This window comes from Schistocerca cancellata, chromosome 1, assembly GCF_023864275.1.
Source record: "Schistocerca cancellata isolate TAMUIC-IGC-003103 chromosome 1, iqSchCanc2.1, whole genome shotgun sequence".
In the NCBI taxonomy this organism is placed as follows: Eukaryota; Metazoa; Arthropoda; class Insecta; order Orthoptera; family Acrididae; genus Schistocerca; species Schistocerca cancellata.
This window is the reverse complement of record NC_064626.1, coordinates 420,671,117-420,689,646: the sequence shown is the minus strand read 5'-3', so window position 1 is coordinate 420,689,646 and position 18,530 is coordinate 420,671,117. Positions and strand designations below refer to the sequence as shown.

The 18,530-nt window shown below is 38.2% G+C and overlaps 1 protein-coding gene across 1 annotated transcript in view; it reads right to left on the bottom strand.

The window, feature by feature from the left end:
- Positions 1 to 18,530, bottom strand: part of LOC126175988 (mutS protein homolog 4-like) — a 256,389-nt gene that overhangs the window by 223,623 nt on the left and 14,236 nt on the right. Inside the window, exon 4 of the mRNA XM_049923100.1 lies at positions 13,838 to 13,986. Coding sequence (XP_049779057.1) covers positions 13,838 to 13,986 — 149 coding nt within the window. The remainder of the gene's footprint in view (positions 1 to 13,837; positions 13,987 to 18,530) is intronic.

Below are 18,530 nucleotides of genomic sequence, written 5' to 3'. Positions count from 1 at the left end.
GCAGTCATAGTCAGGCCTTAGCAGCCAGAAGACAGTGATCACCTGTGTGAGAGAGGTGCTTCTGTGAGTTTTCTGTGTCTGATGAAGGATTTAGACCAAAAACTGAATATTTCAAGCATTTTTTTTCCATTTGTGCATGTTTGCAACTCAATGTCTTGCTATGGGTGAGTAGTAATCTATCCTTTCCATATTGTTATTCCATCCTGGATTTTTCAGTGTCTGATTTTACTTAATGGCTTCCTTCCATACCACAATCCACTGCTGATTCCCCTTCTTACTATTCTGTATCACATTACATTACTTAGTGTCCATACTTTTTTCCTTGTTTTATTGTTATCTTTCAACCTGAACAGCTGCCCACTGCTTACCACACAACTTGTGAATCTCTGACTTCTGAGCTACCCTGTATCAATGGTCTCATCAGCACACAACACACAGAAGCTAGCACAGATTGTAGGTGTAGTGATACAATTATTCCTGGACCTTCAGGCTGATTTCATCAACTCCCTTCACCCTGACATATTTTTGCACATTTTCCTGTACCTTGTGTACTTTCTTGTACCTCATACCTTACAGCCTGCCTGCCTCTTTTTCCTTATTGATGCACACACTTTATTGACTTACTGATCTCACCTGATCCAATAATACCTGTTGACCCCTCTCTTCACATGCATCCACTCACTGACCTGCACCCACTCTATTATTGCCTTTTTATTTATTCTTTTCATTTTGGTCTCTTCCTGTTTTCACATCAATTTTATTTCACTTTTGTTTTTCACTAAAGCTCCTACTTACTCAGGTTTCCTCTCATTTCATTATACTTCATGCGTTTTGTATTTTTTTGTGATTTTGCCATATATTTTTTACGTTTTTTATGCTCGACTACAGATCTTTGCTATTTCCATCTGTGCCAATTCGTAGGAGCTTCCTTATACCTAGACAGAACCAAGGCTTTCATATTGTTCCTGTCTAGGTGCCTCCTTCACAATTCCACCCAGACAGTTTGACCTTTAAATTGCTGACCTCCAGCTGCAGCCCCTACTCTCACAGTGACCTCTTTCTATTCAAATTCCATCAGACCATAGCTCTCACCAGCCTAGTCTTGCAAAACCATATAAATCAGGCCCAGATTTCTTTGCAACAACTCCTCTCCATCAGTAAGGTCCTTCTGCTCTGCAATCCCGAATTCCTGCATTCCATTTCACAGATCAAAACCCTTACCCTCCAGGAATTAGGGCTTAATTCATTACACGTCCATAGACCATTTGAGTGATTCTTTTATTGAAATGATGCAAAAATGAGCAGTGTGCACAACACCACCTCCAAAAACTGTCCAATCTATTCAATTCATAAACCTGGCTTGGAATAACAGTACCATTATCACTGCCAGTACAACAGTCTCCATAAAACTTGCTCCACATCCACTCACAGCTGCCAAATCCTGTGTGACAGATGCATTACATTTACCACACCATCAGAATCTCCCTCTCACCAGTCCACAGAACCCAGAGCCTAAACAGACCCACAACACAGTTAACCTATCCTTCAAAAGCCTCAGTCACCTGCAAATCAATACTTTCCATAAGCTTCACCTTTTGTCCCACTCCCAAATTCAATAACGCTGGGCTTATTAAAGACCTTTTCTCCTTGTTCACTTCACTACAGTGGAAACACTTTTTAGTCACTAATCCTAATAATCACACTCAAAAACAAATATTGAAATCTGCTTGACTCACTCTATTACTCCATCTAAACATGATCCTTCCCCCCCCCCTTCCAGTCACATCCCCAAAATCATACCCTGACAACTTTCAAAAATTTACTGACCTTGAACTTTACCTCACCATCATTCCCCAAATTCCTTACCTTGGAAACCAGCCTTACATCCACAGATAGAACTGAAATCCTGCACCTAAAAACTGATCCCAAACTTACCATCCTACTTGCCAAAAAAGGCTCCACATTGTGGCTATGAATCACAGGGATTATCTGGCAGAGGGAGTCTGTCAGCTGTCAGGCAAGTCCACTGACAATCACTGCCATAGTAACAACATTCCTGGAAGCCATCAGCATCTTCAAGTCCTTAGGTCCATTCCAAACTTCTCTCCTGAGTTTAATTCTCTCCTCATCCCTACCATTCCCCACACATCTATCTTCTACAAAGTACGTAAACCCACCCACCCATGATGCCACATTTTGGGTGATTACTGTGACCTAACTAAATCTCTGCTCTTGTGGACCAACACCTCCAGATTATTACCTGTCACCTACTTCCTCTTTGGACTTGACATTTCTTGTTCCTGCACCACCCTGCTCATCATTGTTGGTGTCACTCTCTTTACACTATTGTCCTCAATGCCCATGGCTTTGCTACTATTGAACATTCTCTTTCACAGTGCCCAACTGTCTTGAAACCTACAACTTCCTTCCTTGTCAACATGACCAACTATATCCTCATTTCAGCTATTGCTTCTTTGAAGGCATCACTTACAAACAATCCAATACTAACCTATTTATGGGCCACCTAGAGGAATCCATCCTAACCACCCAGGATCCCGAACACATAATCTGGTTCAGATTAACTGCTGACATCTTCATGATCTGGACCAAAGGTGACGACACCCTATTCACATTCCTCCAGAACCTCAACATCTTCTCCCCCACTAGCTTCACATGGTCCTCCTGAGATCCAACAAGCCATCTTACTTGATGTCAACCTCCATCTCAAAAATGACTACAACAGTACCTCTGTCCACATCAGACTTACCAACCACCAACAATAACTCCACTTCCATAGCTTCAACCCACTCCACTCCAAAAAGTCTTTCCATACAGCCTAACAACCCATGGTCATTGCATCTGTAGTGATGAGTAGCCCTTTTCTAACTAAGCCAAGGGTCTCATCACTGAGACCTTCACTGACCAAAATTACTCTCCCAACCTTGTCCAGAAACAGACGTCTCATGTCTTGCCCCCTCAGTCACCTAGCATCCCACAGAAACCCACTGTCCAGCCACAAAGGAACACCCCTCTCATGACTCAGTACCACCCATGACTGGAGCGAACTGAATCATATTCTTTGCCAGGGTTTCGACTAACTCTCATCATGCTCTGAAATGAGAAATATCCTTCCCACAATGGTATTCTGCCAACCAACCAATCTACACAAGATCCTTGTCCCTCCTACTCCACTCCTACTCCCAACACCTTCACTTGTGCCTCATATCCCTGCAATAGACATAGATGCATGATCTGTCATATAAATTCTTTCACTACCACCTAGTACAATCCTGTCAGATGCATCTGCTATCACGCCAAAGGCAGGCCCACGTGTGAAAGCAGCTGCGTGGTCTACCAACGTAGCTGCAAATATTGTGCCACATTTATGTGGCCATGACAACTAACAAGCTGACTGCATGAGTGGCCAAGAGACAGCTTAGCAATCCAGTTACTGAGCATGGCACCCAAAATGATGTACATGACACACCGCTTCACAGCCTGTGCCATTTGGATTCTTCCCACCAATATTAGCTTTCCTGAGCTGCACAGGTGGGATCTCTTACAGCAACATATCCTTCGTTTCCATAACACCCTGGCCTCAACTTTTGTTAGTTCCTGACCTCCACCTGCTTACCCCCTTTCTCTGTTGTACTTCTTTCCTCCCCAGTACCCGCCTCCGCCTCCCCCCCCCCCTCCCCCAACCACAGCCTCCTGGCACTGCACCTAACAGCCCTGTCCTGTCCTCACCACATCCCTGTATGCTACCACAGGCAGCAGTAGGATCTTCCTCCACTCCTACCCTGTTAGCCTTTTCCCCCACTGTCCCATACCTCTTTCCATAACCCACTACACATCTCAGATAGATTCCTGTTCACCTAAGATGCAGTTGCAGTTGGGCCTTGGTGCCTGGAGACAACAATCGTCATGTGTGTGAGTTGTGCTTGTGTGAATGTATGAGGCAGTTGCAGTTGGGCCTTGGTTCTCGGAGACAACAATCGTCATGTGTGTGAGTTGTGCTTGTGTGAATGTATGAGAGTTTTCTATGTACGATGAAGGACTTAGTCCAGAAGCTGAATATTTCAAGTATTTTTTTCCACTGTGCCTGTCTGTGGTTCAACACCTCCTCTATGCCATGAGTAGCAACTTTATCTTTGGCATATTATTGTTATTTTCCACTGGGTTTCCCACTGCATGACAAGTTTAGGCTAGCAATTATCCATCCTGGATTTCCTGTTGTATGATTAGGTTAGACTAGTAATTATGGAAAAGAATCTGATAGATTGCTTACCAAGGACATTGAACTTATTCTGTTTACACTGCACTTAACATTTGTACGTTTATTGATGTATATCTATAGGTTGTGAACACATTTTCAATTATCATGTTTCTCAATATGACAAAACATAAAGAGACATTTCTGATTATGTATATTATCTATCTACCTGATATTTACTGATTGTTGGTGAATATTGTATCTTTTATGCCCTGGGTTTGATTCAACATTAATTATAATTTATGATTTGTATGAGGAAAGATACCTGTGATGTGGAATTTAAGCAGGATTCTAGCAAAAGAGATTTAAATGGATGATTGGTCCCAGAGACAAGAAAGAAAACGAAAATTAATTAAAATATTATTTTTATTTTAATGAGTTACTTATAACATAATACAGTCTGGCAAACAGTACAGACAGTTACTGTTTACAGGGACACTTGTAACAAATATAGACTCATGGTGAGTCAGTTAAATCAGTGTCTACACAATTCTGACACGTAAAAATGCTCCCCCTCCCTCCCCCCCCCTTCCTTGTTACATGGACGACTGCCAGAATATCCATAAATTGTATGTACAAAATTTGAGGAGGGGAGTGTAACAGACTGAGATTCACCTTTTGAAGTATATGATACATCTCTTTAATAAACATTATGATTTAATTGTATGGACATATATTTTTATCAGGTCTTGATTTTCAGTTTACACTAATCATTCTACAAGGTAAGTCAGCAGAAAAAGTACATGCTTTGAGGGATGATAGTATAAGTGATTCTGAATGGAAAACTTCATATATGTACATATACCCTACTCCAAATGATTTGCGAGATAGAACACATTTAATGTACATGGTTATTTATTTTCTGTATTATTCAAACATTGTCACTGTTCACAATGTACCGCAGTAGTACATAGGAAAATGAGACAACCAATTTGATACAGGACATTTCTGGTCTATCAGTTCAGGAAACTACCTCAAATTGGCCCACCTACGCTACAGCTACCTAAGCTACAGCACAGTCATACAAGATTTTCAGTATTCTAACACACTCTTCATGCAAATTATTATTATAAATAACGTAGAAAGTTTAATGTAGTTTAACTGTGTAATTTTTTTGCTGTAGGGTGCATTTTCCGAGTTATTCATGAAAAACGTACAAAATTTATGTTATATGTGTTTTATCTTGGAAACCAATCAGAAAAGGGCATATATCTACTTTAAGTTTTTTGTTCAGAATCAGTAATACTATCATCAAGGTTGCAGTGCTTGTGTTGTTACGAAGTGTGATGCAGTGTTCCGTATGACATGGATACATGTTTGAAGAACAGACATTATATCACCCCCATGGCAGAAGAAACTCAGGCACTGCAATACTGAATTTATCTACTGATACCAGACAGCAACTTTCAATTAAAATGTCCTCCCCCTGTATGGGAATTACGTAATGTGTACAAGTGCAGGTTGTAACGCATAAATAATGATATATGAAGTTTGGGTCTGGCCATGAGTGATGCACGGAGAACCAAAGTGGTTAAGGCAACCATTCATGTAATGTGGGAAATCTGGGTCTGACTCACGGTCCAGCACAAATTGTCACTGACATTCCATTATAAATGTGATGGTTGTACGTATTCACAGCTGCGACAGCATCTAATACGGTCACTGCTCAAAGCATATACCTTTCTCCTGACACAATGTACAACGGAATTGGAAATAAGGTGTGTTAACAAAATCTTATAAGATGACAGAACAACGTGATCATTATATAATCAAACTTAACATTTATAGCATTCTGCATGTACTGAAGCACATCTATTTGTATAGAATGATAAAGATTTGGTATGGCAGTTAGCATTACTGAAGTCAATTAAGTTTTTGATGAAAACTTACATATTTGTGTATTTATTGTTAAAGGGATTTCTTTCACAAAATTCACGATAGGAAAGCTTTTTTTTTTTTTTAACTTGACAATTTATATAAAATACATTTTTATTTTTTGTGAATGTGATATCACTAATGAATAGTTTTGTACAGGTTTTTGTCCATTGTTAAATTTAATGAAAAGGCAGTTATAACAATACTATAAGTATCATTTATTTTTATGAATCTATATAAAGGCCAGTGCTAGGCGAAAGCAGTCGAGCTGTTACTGAGTAAGCTGTAGTAAGGCAGCCATTGTGACCACTATGTGAGCTGCAGGAAGTGAAAACTGTTTATAAACAAGGAAATTGCGTAACCTGGATGTTCAAATTTATTTACAAAGTATAAAACCTATTCTATATCATGAACATAATTGACAGGAGGAAAATCCAAGACTTTTGCTGCAAAAAAGAATGAATAATATCACAACCAACAATAGTTCTCAGCATTGATCTTTTCAAATACACAAGAAATCCTGTGATATTTCCTGCTTCAAAACTCTTTAAGATATTGCAGTCATCATCATCATCAAATTGCATGGTTTCAAACCGCTGATCTGGTCTGTTTGGAACATTGGCATCTCCATTGTCTTCTGTCTTCCCACCATCTCTTCGCATGCAACCCTTCACTCCCTCCAGCCATCAGTCTCTCAGTCTTTTTCCTTCCCTTTCATCTTGTGTATCACTCTGGGTAACCTCTTCTCCTCCATTCGTTTAACATGTCCGTACCATCTAAGCCCAGATTCCTCTATCATGTCATATAATGGCTTCTCCTTCACTAATTCCCTCATCCTTTCATTCCTTAACCTCTCCATTTTTGTCACTCCAATATTAATTCTCAAAAATTTAATCTCACTTTCTCTTTCTTTTGTTACCCAGACCACTGCGACATACACATCAGGATTGGAATATAGTACGCCAGACATACAAGGTGGTGAGAAAGAGCCTGAAAACCCAGACCACTGAGACATACATCAGGATTGGAATATAGTACGCCAGACATACAAGGTGGTGAGAAACAGCCTGAAAAATTTGTAAGGATTTTGCAGGGTAGGTTGCATTGATAAATAATAGTTAAGAGAATAAGTTTGATATTTTGCACTGTTTCTGAGTTAATTTGCATTGAAGTTAGCCAATCAGCCCATTGCATGTACAGCTTTGAGTGGCTCACCAGACAGTGTCACCAAACATGTTGTTCGTTTGGTTTCCTGACACCAAACAAGACAGTGACACAAAAACTGGACATGGGGTGGTAGTAAGGATCAAACCCAATCCAAAAGCTGAACAGTCTCATATATTATCAGTTATGCTATCAGAACAACTGATGCTTATTGTTTCTGATGGGCTGCTTCAATTTACACAAGCAATTGCCTGGTTGACTAATTTCAATGCTAATTAACTCAGAAATGGTGCTACATATAGAATTTTTTCCTTAACACTTACCGCTCAGCACAATGTAGCCTGCAGCAACCTTACAAGCAAGACTGTTTCTGATCACCCTGTATAACCCTTTTTGCTGTTTTGAGGAACATCTTTGCTCCTTATCAGACTTTGGACACTCTTCTGGAATGCTTCTGCTTGTCTCACCCACTCATTTATTTCTCTGTCATTTCTTCCATTCTCCTATATTATACTTCCCAGATACTTGAAAGTCTCCACCTTCCTTACTTATTCCCAGACTGTTATTCTAGTTGTGATTCCTTCCTTCTTTCTGATTGTAATCATCATACTTATGCTCAATTTCATCCCAAATCCTTGTACTATTTACTGCCATCCATACAACTGCTCAGGCACATCCTCCTCATTTCCCCAAATCATCAGATTGTTTGCAAACATCACTGCTTTCATCTTTCCCTCATCAATTACTTGTGCCACCTCATCAATTACTTGTGCCACTCTGATCATTATCCGATACATCAGCACAATGAAGAACAATGGTGAGAATGCATTTCCCTGCCTCAAGCTATTCTTTCGTTCCAGCCAATCCAATCTCTCTTCACCTGCTTTCACACAGCTCACACTCTTGTTGTACATTTCTTTTCTCCTCCTTACAGTCTGCTTTTCTACTCTTTTGTCCTCCAGGGTCTTCCAAATTTTGTTTCTGCATACATTATCACATGCTTTTTCAATGTTAAGGAAGCATCATGTTCAAAGTGGTGTTCCTGTAGCTGTATGAGACATAACAGTCCATTGAAACCCATTTAAAACACATATTTTTTGATCCAATTTGAAATAAACAGGAATTGCTGCTGTAAAGGCAGTGGTATAGATAAACCTATACTTACAAAATTGATAACATAAAACTGTTTACCGAATTGTAGTTGTGTTGAGGTGTATAGGTCCTGTAATTGGTAGGAATATTTTGGATTAACGTAATTAGGTGAAATGTGGAACAAATAATCGACTACATTGGTCAAAGTCATTTCTTTGAAACTGATATGGATTTGTGCTAAAACAGTATCTAAATAAGGTCTGTGGTATTTAAATGAAAAACCAACTGTGAAAATTAAAATGTAATTAGCAAAAATGTTATAAGTGGCATGTAAACATAGGTAGTTCTGTAGGTGTTTTGACAATAATAAATAAAAGGCCTACTTTGCCACATTCAATGGGAAACTTGGAAACGTATACATTGGTAAGAACATTTTCCGAACCATGTATCTTTTGCATTCTATAAAAATAGTGAAAGTATTGTTAATATTTCATATTTGAGTATTCACACACCCCTAAAATGTTAAATACTTAAAAATCAATAAATGCATTTGCTCTATCAGAGCCAGTGCAACTGTTGAAATATGTCATTAATTTTAAGGGAACAGTTTTAATTGTAATTTTATTAGAAAAATCCTTTATAACAATAATGAGGATTGTTCGCATTTATATATAAAGAGGCAGCCATGTTGGCATGGGAGAGCAGTGTCTTAGAAGATATTTTGCAAGAAGCATGTAATAGCTTAAGTAAGATGTACGTCAGTGTTGTAAGCATGTCAGTATAATTATGACATGATTTAGAATAAAGGTTCTGAAACATAATGTTTGTATTGATCATTCATGGTGTAAAATCCGTGTTACAGTCGACAACATGAGCTTGTGGCAGCAGCAGATATAAAGCAAATGGATGAGTACACCCTAAAAAATTATAAGTTTTGTTAATAATTATTTCACATGTCTTGGAGTGAAAATCACATCTATTGTATGCCTTCCCACTCTGAACTCATGTTCTTGTTCTCATATCCTTCCTTCTATTTTTGCCCAAATTCATGTTTACAAAACATTCTCAAAGATCTCTGCACAATGGCCCATCAGTGTGATTCTGTGATAACTTTTGCACTCTTTTCAGTTTTATTGAAGATTGGGACCATTATTCCTGTCTTCAGTCTTTTAGAGTCCTCTTGTCTGTTCACACAGTTTTCATCATTCAATAGAACCACTGTATTTCCGCCTCTCCTGCTATTCTCTCCAGCTCTAAACTCGGCTCATCCAAACCTGATGCCTTCACTCCTTTCATCTTCCTCAATGCATCTTCAGTTTCTCTCCATGTTAAATCTTTTTCTGTTTGCAGTTCCTCTTCTTCCTCCTCCCAAAGGTGTCCATATGGAGTCAAGAGTTCTTCAAAATATTCTCACCACATAATCTTGAGTTGTTCTTTATTTTCTAGCTCCTGGCCACTTTTATTCACTGTTTGAACATAGTCTGTCATATAATTCCATCTCTTCTTACTTTTAACCATCTCATATAGCACCTTTTTGAACCCGCACTAGCTTCCTCCATCATTCTACTCCACACATCCATCCACCCACTGTCTTCTGTCCTCTGCCACCACTCTTTTTTGCCTCTGCCTTTCTTGTCTGGTACTCTTCTCTTGTCTCTACTGTTCTTTTCAGGAAGCATGCACTAAAGAATCTATTCTTATTCTGCACCATATCTTTCATTTATTAATTCCACCATGGTGTTTCCTTCCACCATGGTGTTTCCTTTCATCTCTTTTTGTTGCTTGTTTTACCACATGCTATTTCTGTCACACTACCTAATGTCCTCATAAATCTAACCAACTCTAATGACATTGATGTTGACAGAACATTACTCCTCCCCTCCTCCCCCCCCCCCTCCCAAATCTACCCAATTCCTCTACCATTCAGATATTTTTTCTTGGATATTCTGAGGCATCATCCCTACTCTCTTCTTCCTTCAGCTTCTATATCCTTACAAACTTATCCCGGTTTTCTGTCCCTTTCTTTAGCTCCATTAACATTCATGATCAGCAGTTGATAGTTGTCATCCAAGGCCTCTGATGGTATTACCTTGAGACCTGTTATGTTCCCATTCATTTCTCAATCATACTGAATAGTCAGCTACAACTTTCTACTGAAATTATTAATGTGACAGGTAATTTTGTGGCTCTCCTTTTTCTGGAAACAAGAGTTTCTGACCAACAAAACATTCCTTTGGCAGAAATCTAAAAGTCTTTTACCTTCCTCATTTTGATTGCCCCAACCCTCTGGTACAATCACACTTCATAACCTTGTCTTTCTCTTCCAACGTGCTTGTTTCAACTCCCATTATAATCACATTCTTTCCTTCATCTGTGTCTGTATTCCCATTTAAAATTCTTGTTTTACTGCAGAAGTGCAGCCTACGCGTGGGGCATACACTTGTAATATCTCCATTGTATGTCTCTTCAGTGATATTTTTATTTTCATCATCCTGTCACTTATTCTCTTCACATCTTCTTTTAACTTGTCTGTCATTACTACTCCCATTCCATTTCTGCTTCTATCAGGAATCCCCTCAAATACAATTGACGGCCTATTCTCAATTCCCTCCTTCCTTTTCCTTTCCATCTTGTTTCTGCCAACCCAAACAAATCCAATTTCCCCCTTTCCATCATATCCACCATCTCCCTCAACCTTCTCTGTCAATGAATATCTCCCTCAGCCTTCTCTGTCAATGTCCGAATATTCATTGTTCCAAATGATAATCCATGTTCACCGCAGGTTCTTGGTCTATCCTTTCCACAGCTTGTTCCATTCGGCTTGCTGGACCTATTGTAGCTTCACCAGAACCCAACTGGCCATCACTTTTCAGGGTTCCTGTAGGACCTTCACAACCTCCAATCGGTCTCAGGGCACACACAGTCTCCACTGTACTTTGCCCCTACAGGCTGCCCTTGCCCATCTCCTACATTGTGATTGATGAGTTGTACTTGTGGGAGAAATTGCAATAACCTCATTTAATTACTTGAGGAAACTACAACTTATGACCAAACATCTTGTGTCAGTCATTAGTATATACTGCAAGGAGAAGTGTTTCAATGGTGAGCAAGTTTCTTTGCATAATCTATACACAATTACAGGTACACCATCAGATCCAGATGCTTCTCCTCTGTTGAGTGATTGTAATTAATTTTCTATTCCATAACCACTTACCTCAGTCTCAACAATGATGTGGTGATTGAAAAGAGAGCCATACTATCATATTCCACAGCTAAACAACCTTCGATCTGTAGTCGATGAGTCAAGATGTATTTTCTGAAAGACTGAAATGTAACGGTAACAACTATTTATATAGGAAATGGAGATACACAAGTGACCTCTAATTGTAGACTCATTTTTATTCTTCTCACATTCTCAAATATTTTTGAGAAGATAGCTTACAATACAACATTGTACCATCTTTCTGAGAATAGCCTTTTAACAACAGCCCAATTTGGCTTCACGTAGTTTTCCACTACATAGCTGAAAGGTTCAAATCTTCCCCTATTACTACAAATCTTACCCACAAACAAGTTGCCCAGATAATCTCCTCTACTTACTTTCTGACAAACACAGCTCCCACTTTCAAAAACTCAGCTGCACCCCCTTTCTTACACAGTGCCACCTAGGCCTCAAATGTTTCATTATGGTACTCCAACAAGGATAAGACTTTCACAAGTCTAGCCCTGAAATAAGAACATCTCTCTCTGACAATATTCCCACATCACCAACAGTAACCCATCTAACCTCTGTAACATTTGTGTAAAACCATATGACCTCCCAGTACCTTTATCCCTACCCCACAGTTCAAACTCTCACGTCATTCCCACTGTAAAACTTGTTTCTTGCGTCCACCAATCACCACTTACTCCAGCTCCACCAATGGTAAATCTTACAACATCAAAGGCAGAGCAACATTTGAAGCCATGCATGTTATTTACTAACTAATGTTTTCACTGCATGTCTTTTTTTATAGTGATATGACTGTAACTAAACTGGCAGAACTTGTGAATGAACACAGAAGAACTGTTCATGTTGTGGCCACCCAGTATCTATTTGCTCTACAGCATGATTCAAGACACGTGAGTAAACACTAAACCCCATAAATACTGTTTGGATCTTCCTGCTGAATACTAGTTTCCTTGAACACCATAGATGGGACCGTAGTCCCCTATATATCCATGCATCCTAGTACTATGAAGGGCTTAACCCCATTAAGAACCCAAAATCTTTTTTATGAATAAAGAATATTATTATTTATTGAATTTCTATTTTATCTACATGTTTCTTTATGTCTCTCTTTTAGGTTTCCCACACACTTTTTCTGCTTTCCTCCTGGTTCTTAATTGGATTATGAATATGATTTTTTATTTCTCTTTCTCTTTACTCCACCCTCACTGGTACTGTGCTTGTCAATGTACTATCGTTGATCTTCTGCTATCTCTGATGACTTTCCCTTCTTCTTTGTCTCTTTCTGTACTCACAACAGATTGGTCCCTCTCAACTTCTCTCTCAGCCTCCCTTTACAACCCTCCCAACAAATCCGTTTTCTCTATGAGGAAGGAATATAAAATTTCTGAAATCTAAGACAAAATTTTTCTGCTTTTAAGTGTTCCTGTTGACAGTGCTTGAAATTTCACTTCCTGACAATAATTATTGGCAAGCCATTCTTTGTAGTTATAATTTAACAATTTTCACAACTGAAATTCGATTTTGATACAAATGAAAAATAGTATGACGTGTTCCAGATGTTATTGTGGGGAACAGCTTCTAGTCAAAACGACTGATTTTTTATCACACTGGATGAACATAGTTTTTATTACAGTTCAGATTTTCACAGAGGTATGCTGTAAAATCAAAAATGCATTTTGCTCCAAAACTTTGTAGCATGTGATATGTTATTCAGTATTATTATGTACTTCTTACATATGCCAGGTTATTCAGTATTTCTACACATCGTACAATATTAAACCTTCAAAGGAACTACATATTTAGTGACCCCTTTGATATAAAACCAGTGACCACTACAGCTGTTGCACAATTCAGAAACACTAATCCTGTAATAAATGTCCAAATTATCACAGTTTCATTACACCATATTAAAAAAATAAATAAAATATTTTTTTTAAAAACAGAGATTCCATCACTTACCAAACGGGAAAGCACTGGTAGATAGGCACAATAAAAAACACACACACAAAATTTCGAGCTTTCGCAACCCCCGGTTGCTTCGTCAGGAAAGAGGGAAGGAGAGGGAAAGATGAAACGATGTGGGTTTTAAGGGAGAGGGTAAGGAGTCATTCCAATCCCGGGAGCAGAAAATATAAATAAAATATAAATATAAATAAAATATTATTTATACAAATTTTGTATATAGTTAGGGCAAAACTTACTTCAACAGGATTGAATATATTCACTTTTGTAAGTGTACTGACATAACTCTGACTGTCACTTATTTGACAGAGGACCAGATGAGGATGTCGAACATCAAGTGCTGCAATTCCCACTTCTCCTCGAGCATAGCCACGACCCTCACAGATTGCTTTTTCAATAGAACAAAGAACAAAGTCCAAAATTATTATTGAAAATTACTCAATATGACTGTTCTTTTCATGTAGATCTTATATAAACAGAAATATTTTCATTGATTTCTCAACTTATAAAGTACACAGACGAAGCATAATAGTTGCGTATGGAATAGTGCATAAATCCACTATGGCACAGAAAAAAATTGTAATTGGATAAACAATTTACGTTCCATTGAAAAGATATGACACATCAAGCAACAAAATGCAGAAATTAAACATATAAATGACCAAAAATTAATTTCTGCCCATCTCTGAAAGATGAGACTTGGGAGACAGTCACATGTAAGCTACGTACATATAATAGTAAGACTATATTAGCAGTGTTGCCAGTAGGTCAACACAGTGAGGTACCTTTTTTATGTGCAAAGCAGGCAGAAGGAAGCCTTTTGGTTAACTTATCCTCAGGGTGATGCAGTTGCTTAGGAAATTCACACATGGGGCACCATCCAGTGTATGCCCATTGATCTCTACTTCTGGTATCTGTAAGTGAATATAATTTGTCTGGATCTCCATAACATGAGTTTTTGTGAAATTAAGCGTTATGCTCCTAGATGTGAACCATGAACCAGTTGTAATCTTGTTTCATTATTCTCCTGGCTGCATCTGGTATGGGTGTATTTGGCTGTTTCTGTCATTAGAGAACATTTTATAGTTTTTGAAGATGTCTCCAATAATCAGAGTAAATCATTTATGCAGGCCAAGACGAAGAGGAAATCGAGGATGTAAGCTTGTGGAACACCACATTTAAGGTTTTCCCACTCTGAATTTAGTTTTATTTATATTCTATCATTTCTAATGTGATCATCTATTTTCTGTTGCTAACATGCACCTCTGTCCTTGCCGATGGAATGCATGTAATGCCATACCAGTTTGTTTTCCATAGTAGAATTTTACGGTCTACATGATCAAAAATGTTAGAAATATCACAGTAAATGCCAACATCTTTGTCTTATTTACTTCTAACTGCAGTGATTTTGTGGTATTATAAATTCTTATTCATAGAGAAGCTTTTACGAAAGCCAAAAACTCAGAGAACATGGAATGACGGAAGTGTGTCTGTAATTAAGAGGTCATTAGCATACATCCAGTTCTATAAATGGATGGTACTGCTTCTTATTTCAGTCTTTCATGAAATATACCTTTACTTATAGGCTCGTTACAAAGGTAACTCAGGGGAGGGTTGGGGGCTACCAACTATGCATTAGATTGGAATACTATATAATGGCATCCGTAGTCACAAGAGTTGCTACTGTAGTGACGTAATGATATTTGTAGGCTTTTAACAGGCAATTTAGCAAAACTGGTGACTGATGGCAGAGTATGCAATGACTTTTTAAGTAAATTTAATAGACCTGCCTTTAACGGATCATTTATATCCCTGTGTTCTTAGCTACTTTTAGGAATTTAGTGGCCCATAAATTGAATTTAATATCATCTGTCTCACAGCTACTGGCTTCAGGAAGTTGAGTAGCAATTGCTTCATCAGATTTCTTTACTTCATGTCCAATAATGATCCAAACTGTCCTTACTTTGTTATTGGAATCATGAATTTTTGTGTGTAGTACATTTTTTTTTCTTTTTGTTGACGCATTGAAGATTTTTACATGACAGATTGTAGTGAATTTGTAAGTCTTGATTAAAGTTATTCACCTGCTATAAATTAAGCACTTTCCTCCTAACACACGACATTTTAATCTCAGATGTTAGCTTCCCTTTCTCTCACCTGCCAATATAATTGTGCCCGTGCCATTGTGAAGAAAAACTGGATTCATATTAATGTAAGAAAACTTCTAGGAGAGAAATAAATTTTGCATCTATTGTGTGTCTTTGGTAAACTTCTTCCCATTTTTCATTAAATAAATTCTTCTTGAATAGTGTATCTGAGGCAGTATTTACAATGCTGTGAAATCTTACTTTTCCCTTCTGAGTTTAAACCTGATTTTTTGTAAATTTAATTTCTGCCACTTGATCATAATGGTCAGAAAATGATATATTATGAGACTCCCATCTGTTTCATGAAATATAGTTGGATTTAGAAATAAATTATCAATTGTTATGGCACTATGCCCTATTCTTGTTGGAAATGTTATTGCAAGTACCAGAGCAAAATTAGAGACATCAGTGATTCCAGGTGCCTTTGTCCAGAACTGTTTGGATGTAATCAACATTGAAATCACTGTATACAATCAGTGGACAATTATTTACGTTAAGTTTAAATACTCTGAAAGTTTAAAACATTTCCCATTTATGGTCTGTACACTTCAGAACAACTACTATGTTTGTTTCTACTTATACTGCTGAAATATAGCACTTAAAGAAGTGTTCAGTGCAGTACTCACTAGGGTTTTATGGCCTATGACTCAATTCAGCTTTGTTCTATACATAGAAACTCCCCCTTTAATCAGATCAGGCCTATAGTAATGTGATACTGTTTATATTTATCTAGGTGCATCTGTTCAGCAACAATTTCTATCTTGACTAACCATGAGTGCTGTCATACACATTAAGAGCTACATATATTGTTGGAATTTTAATGACATGGTTAAAAAATAAGGGGTACCTTGGATCATACCCATCAAGGAAATCATAGACAGAAGACTGCGTAAGAACAGTGCTGTGAACAATACATCATAGCAAAACTGGAAGTCATTCACATAAAACTACTTTGGGAGGATGGAGGGGCGAATGGGGGGGAGAGGGGGGGGGGGGGTGGGATCCTCAAGAAAATAAAAAAGTAACAATGCATTTTCTACTGAAGAAAACGTCTTTCATATAGTGGCTTCATATTTAAGTATTCTGCATTATCATTCTCAATGGAACTAGGCTGTCAGCTGTAGAATCAAGTATTTTCAAAAACAACTAATAAGTTTCCTAGATTTCAGTACTCACACTGTGAGCTAGTTAAATAATCTGGTCAAGAGCCTTTTAATGGCTTCCTACAGGAGTGTGATGTTTACATGACTTCATGGCAACCTTCACTGTTGTTTCCATTCATAATCAAACCACATTTTCAGGTCAGACTCTGCTGAAAAGTATAGCAATAATTTCTATTATTTGTGAATTAAGTTATATCAAACAACCAGGCCCCTTCATTCACTTCCTTCTGGATTGTGATAAATGAATCTCAGTATAAAGGAGAACTGGTCAGTTGTTCAAACAAATTTCGGGCTTGCAGCCAGTCGTCGTTCAATACTTCGCACGATATTTCAACTGGGCACCTGCCAGTCATCTTCAGGTGAGCCATCGCAGACTCACCTGAAGATGACTGGCAGGTGCCCAGTTGAAATATCATGCGAAGTATTGAACGACGACCGGCTGCAAGCCCGAAATTTGTTTGAACAGTCAATTCGCCGGGAAAATTTTAAAATTCACACGAGAACTGGTCAGTTAAAACATTAGCATAAAACACATGTTAAAAACTGCTACAGTTGCTGTATCCTCATGTAGCCAGATACCAGCGCACCCGTCAAAGCCCAGGAGGAGCCCATCACCTGCGGCCACAAGGCAGAAGGGCTGCTACGGAAGGGAACGGAAGGCTAAACACAGATGACTGTCTATGGTCAGGGCACAGACAAGGACGAGACCAAAGCAACGACTGTAGACAATGAAGTGCAAAGCAGAAACCTTCGTCACAATGGCATCAGCAGGTGAAGAGCAAAGAGAGAGACAATCCAAATCGTGAACAGAAGGAAAAACTAAATGCGAGCGAGGTTGTCACTGAATAGTCCATAGTACAGTGATGATAATAATTGACAATATCAGACATAAGTACAGAACTGACTGAGTGTTCGCTGGGTGGCCACATTTATAACAGCCTATTCATCAGCTTATTTGTGTGACTAGAAGCGTAGTGCACTCATGCCAGGAGCCCAGCACTGCAGCAAATTCTAATGGTCATGTAAGTCCATTTCCTCCGGCAGGCATTCAACTTTTGTGGAGCTGGAAACCAGACCAGTAAACTACTAACACTCTGAGAACTTTTTAGCTTATTCTGTTTATTCTTAAATGCCTGCAGTGAAACATCTAATGCAATAAAATGACAAACTGCCACCTACAAATTTTTCCTGCCTTTTTAGTTATACTATGTAACTGTTGTTTATATCTATGGTATACTTTGAGTGAAACCATTAGAGATGAAGCATAATCTCGAATTGGACAAGAAAGTGGAAAGAAAGTGGCAGGATCCTTTTCAAAGGCGCTATCTTGATGTTTGCAATAAATGATTTAGAGAAACCACAGGGAAGACAAACTGTCACTTAGAAAACGGCTCCTGTTTTTGTAGAATTTATATTTAAATCTTGTGGTTTGAGTGTGTACTCACAGTTAATCTAGAATTTGATTTCATTGTGAGTTATATACATGTTATTAAAGAATGAAAACACTGACATAAGAATGTCAAGTTTATTTGAGAAGTCCCCACATGATATTTATTTATGACATTTTTATAATAATTTTGATCATTTTGATAGAATAAATAATTCATTCATTTTTGCTGCAT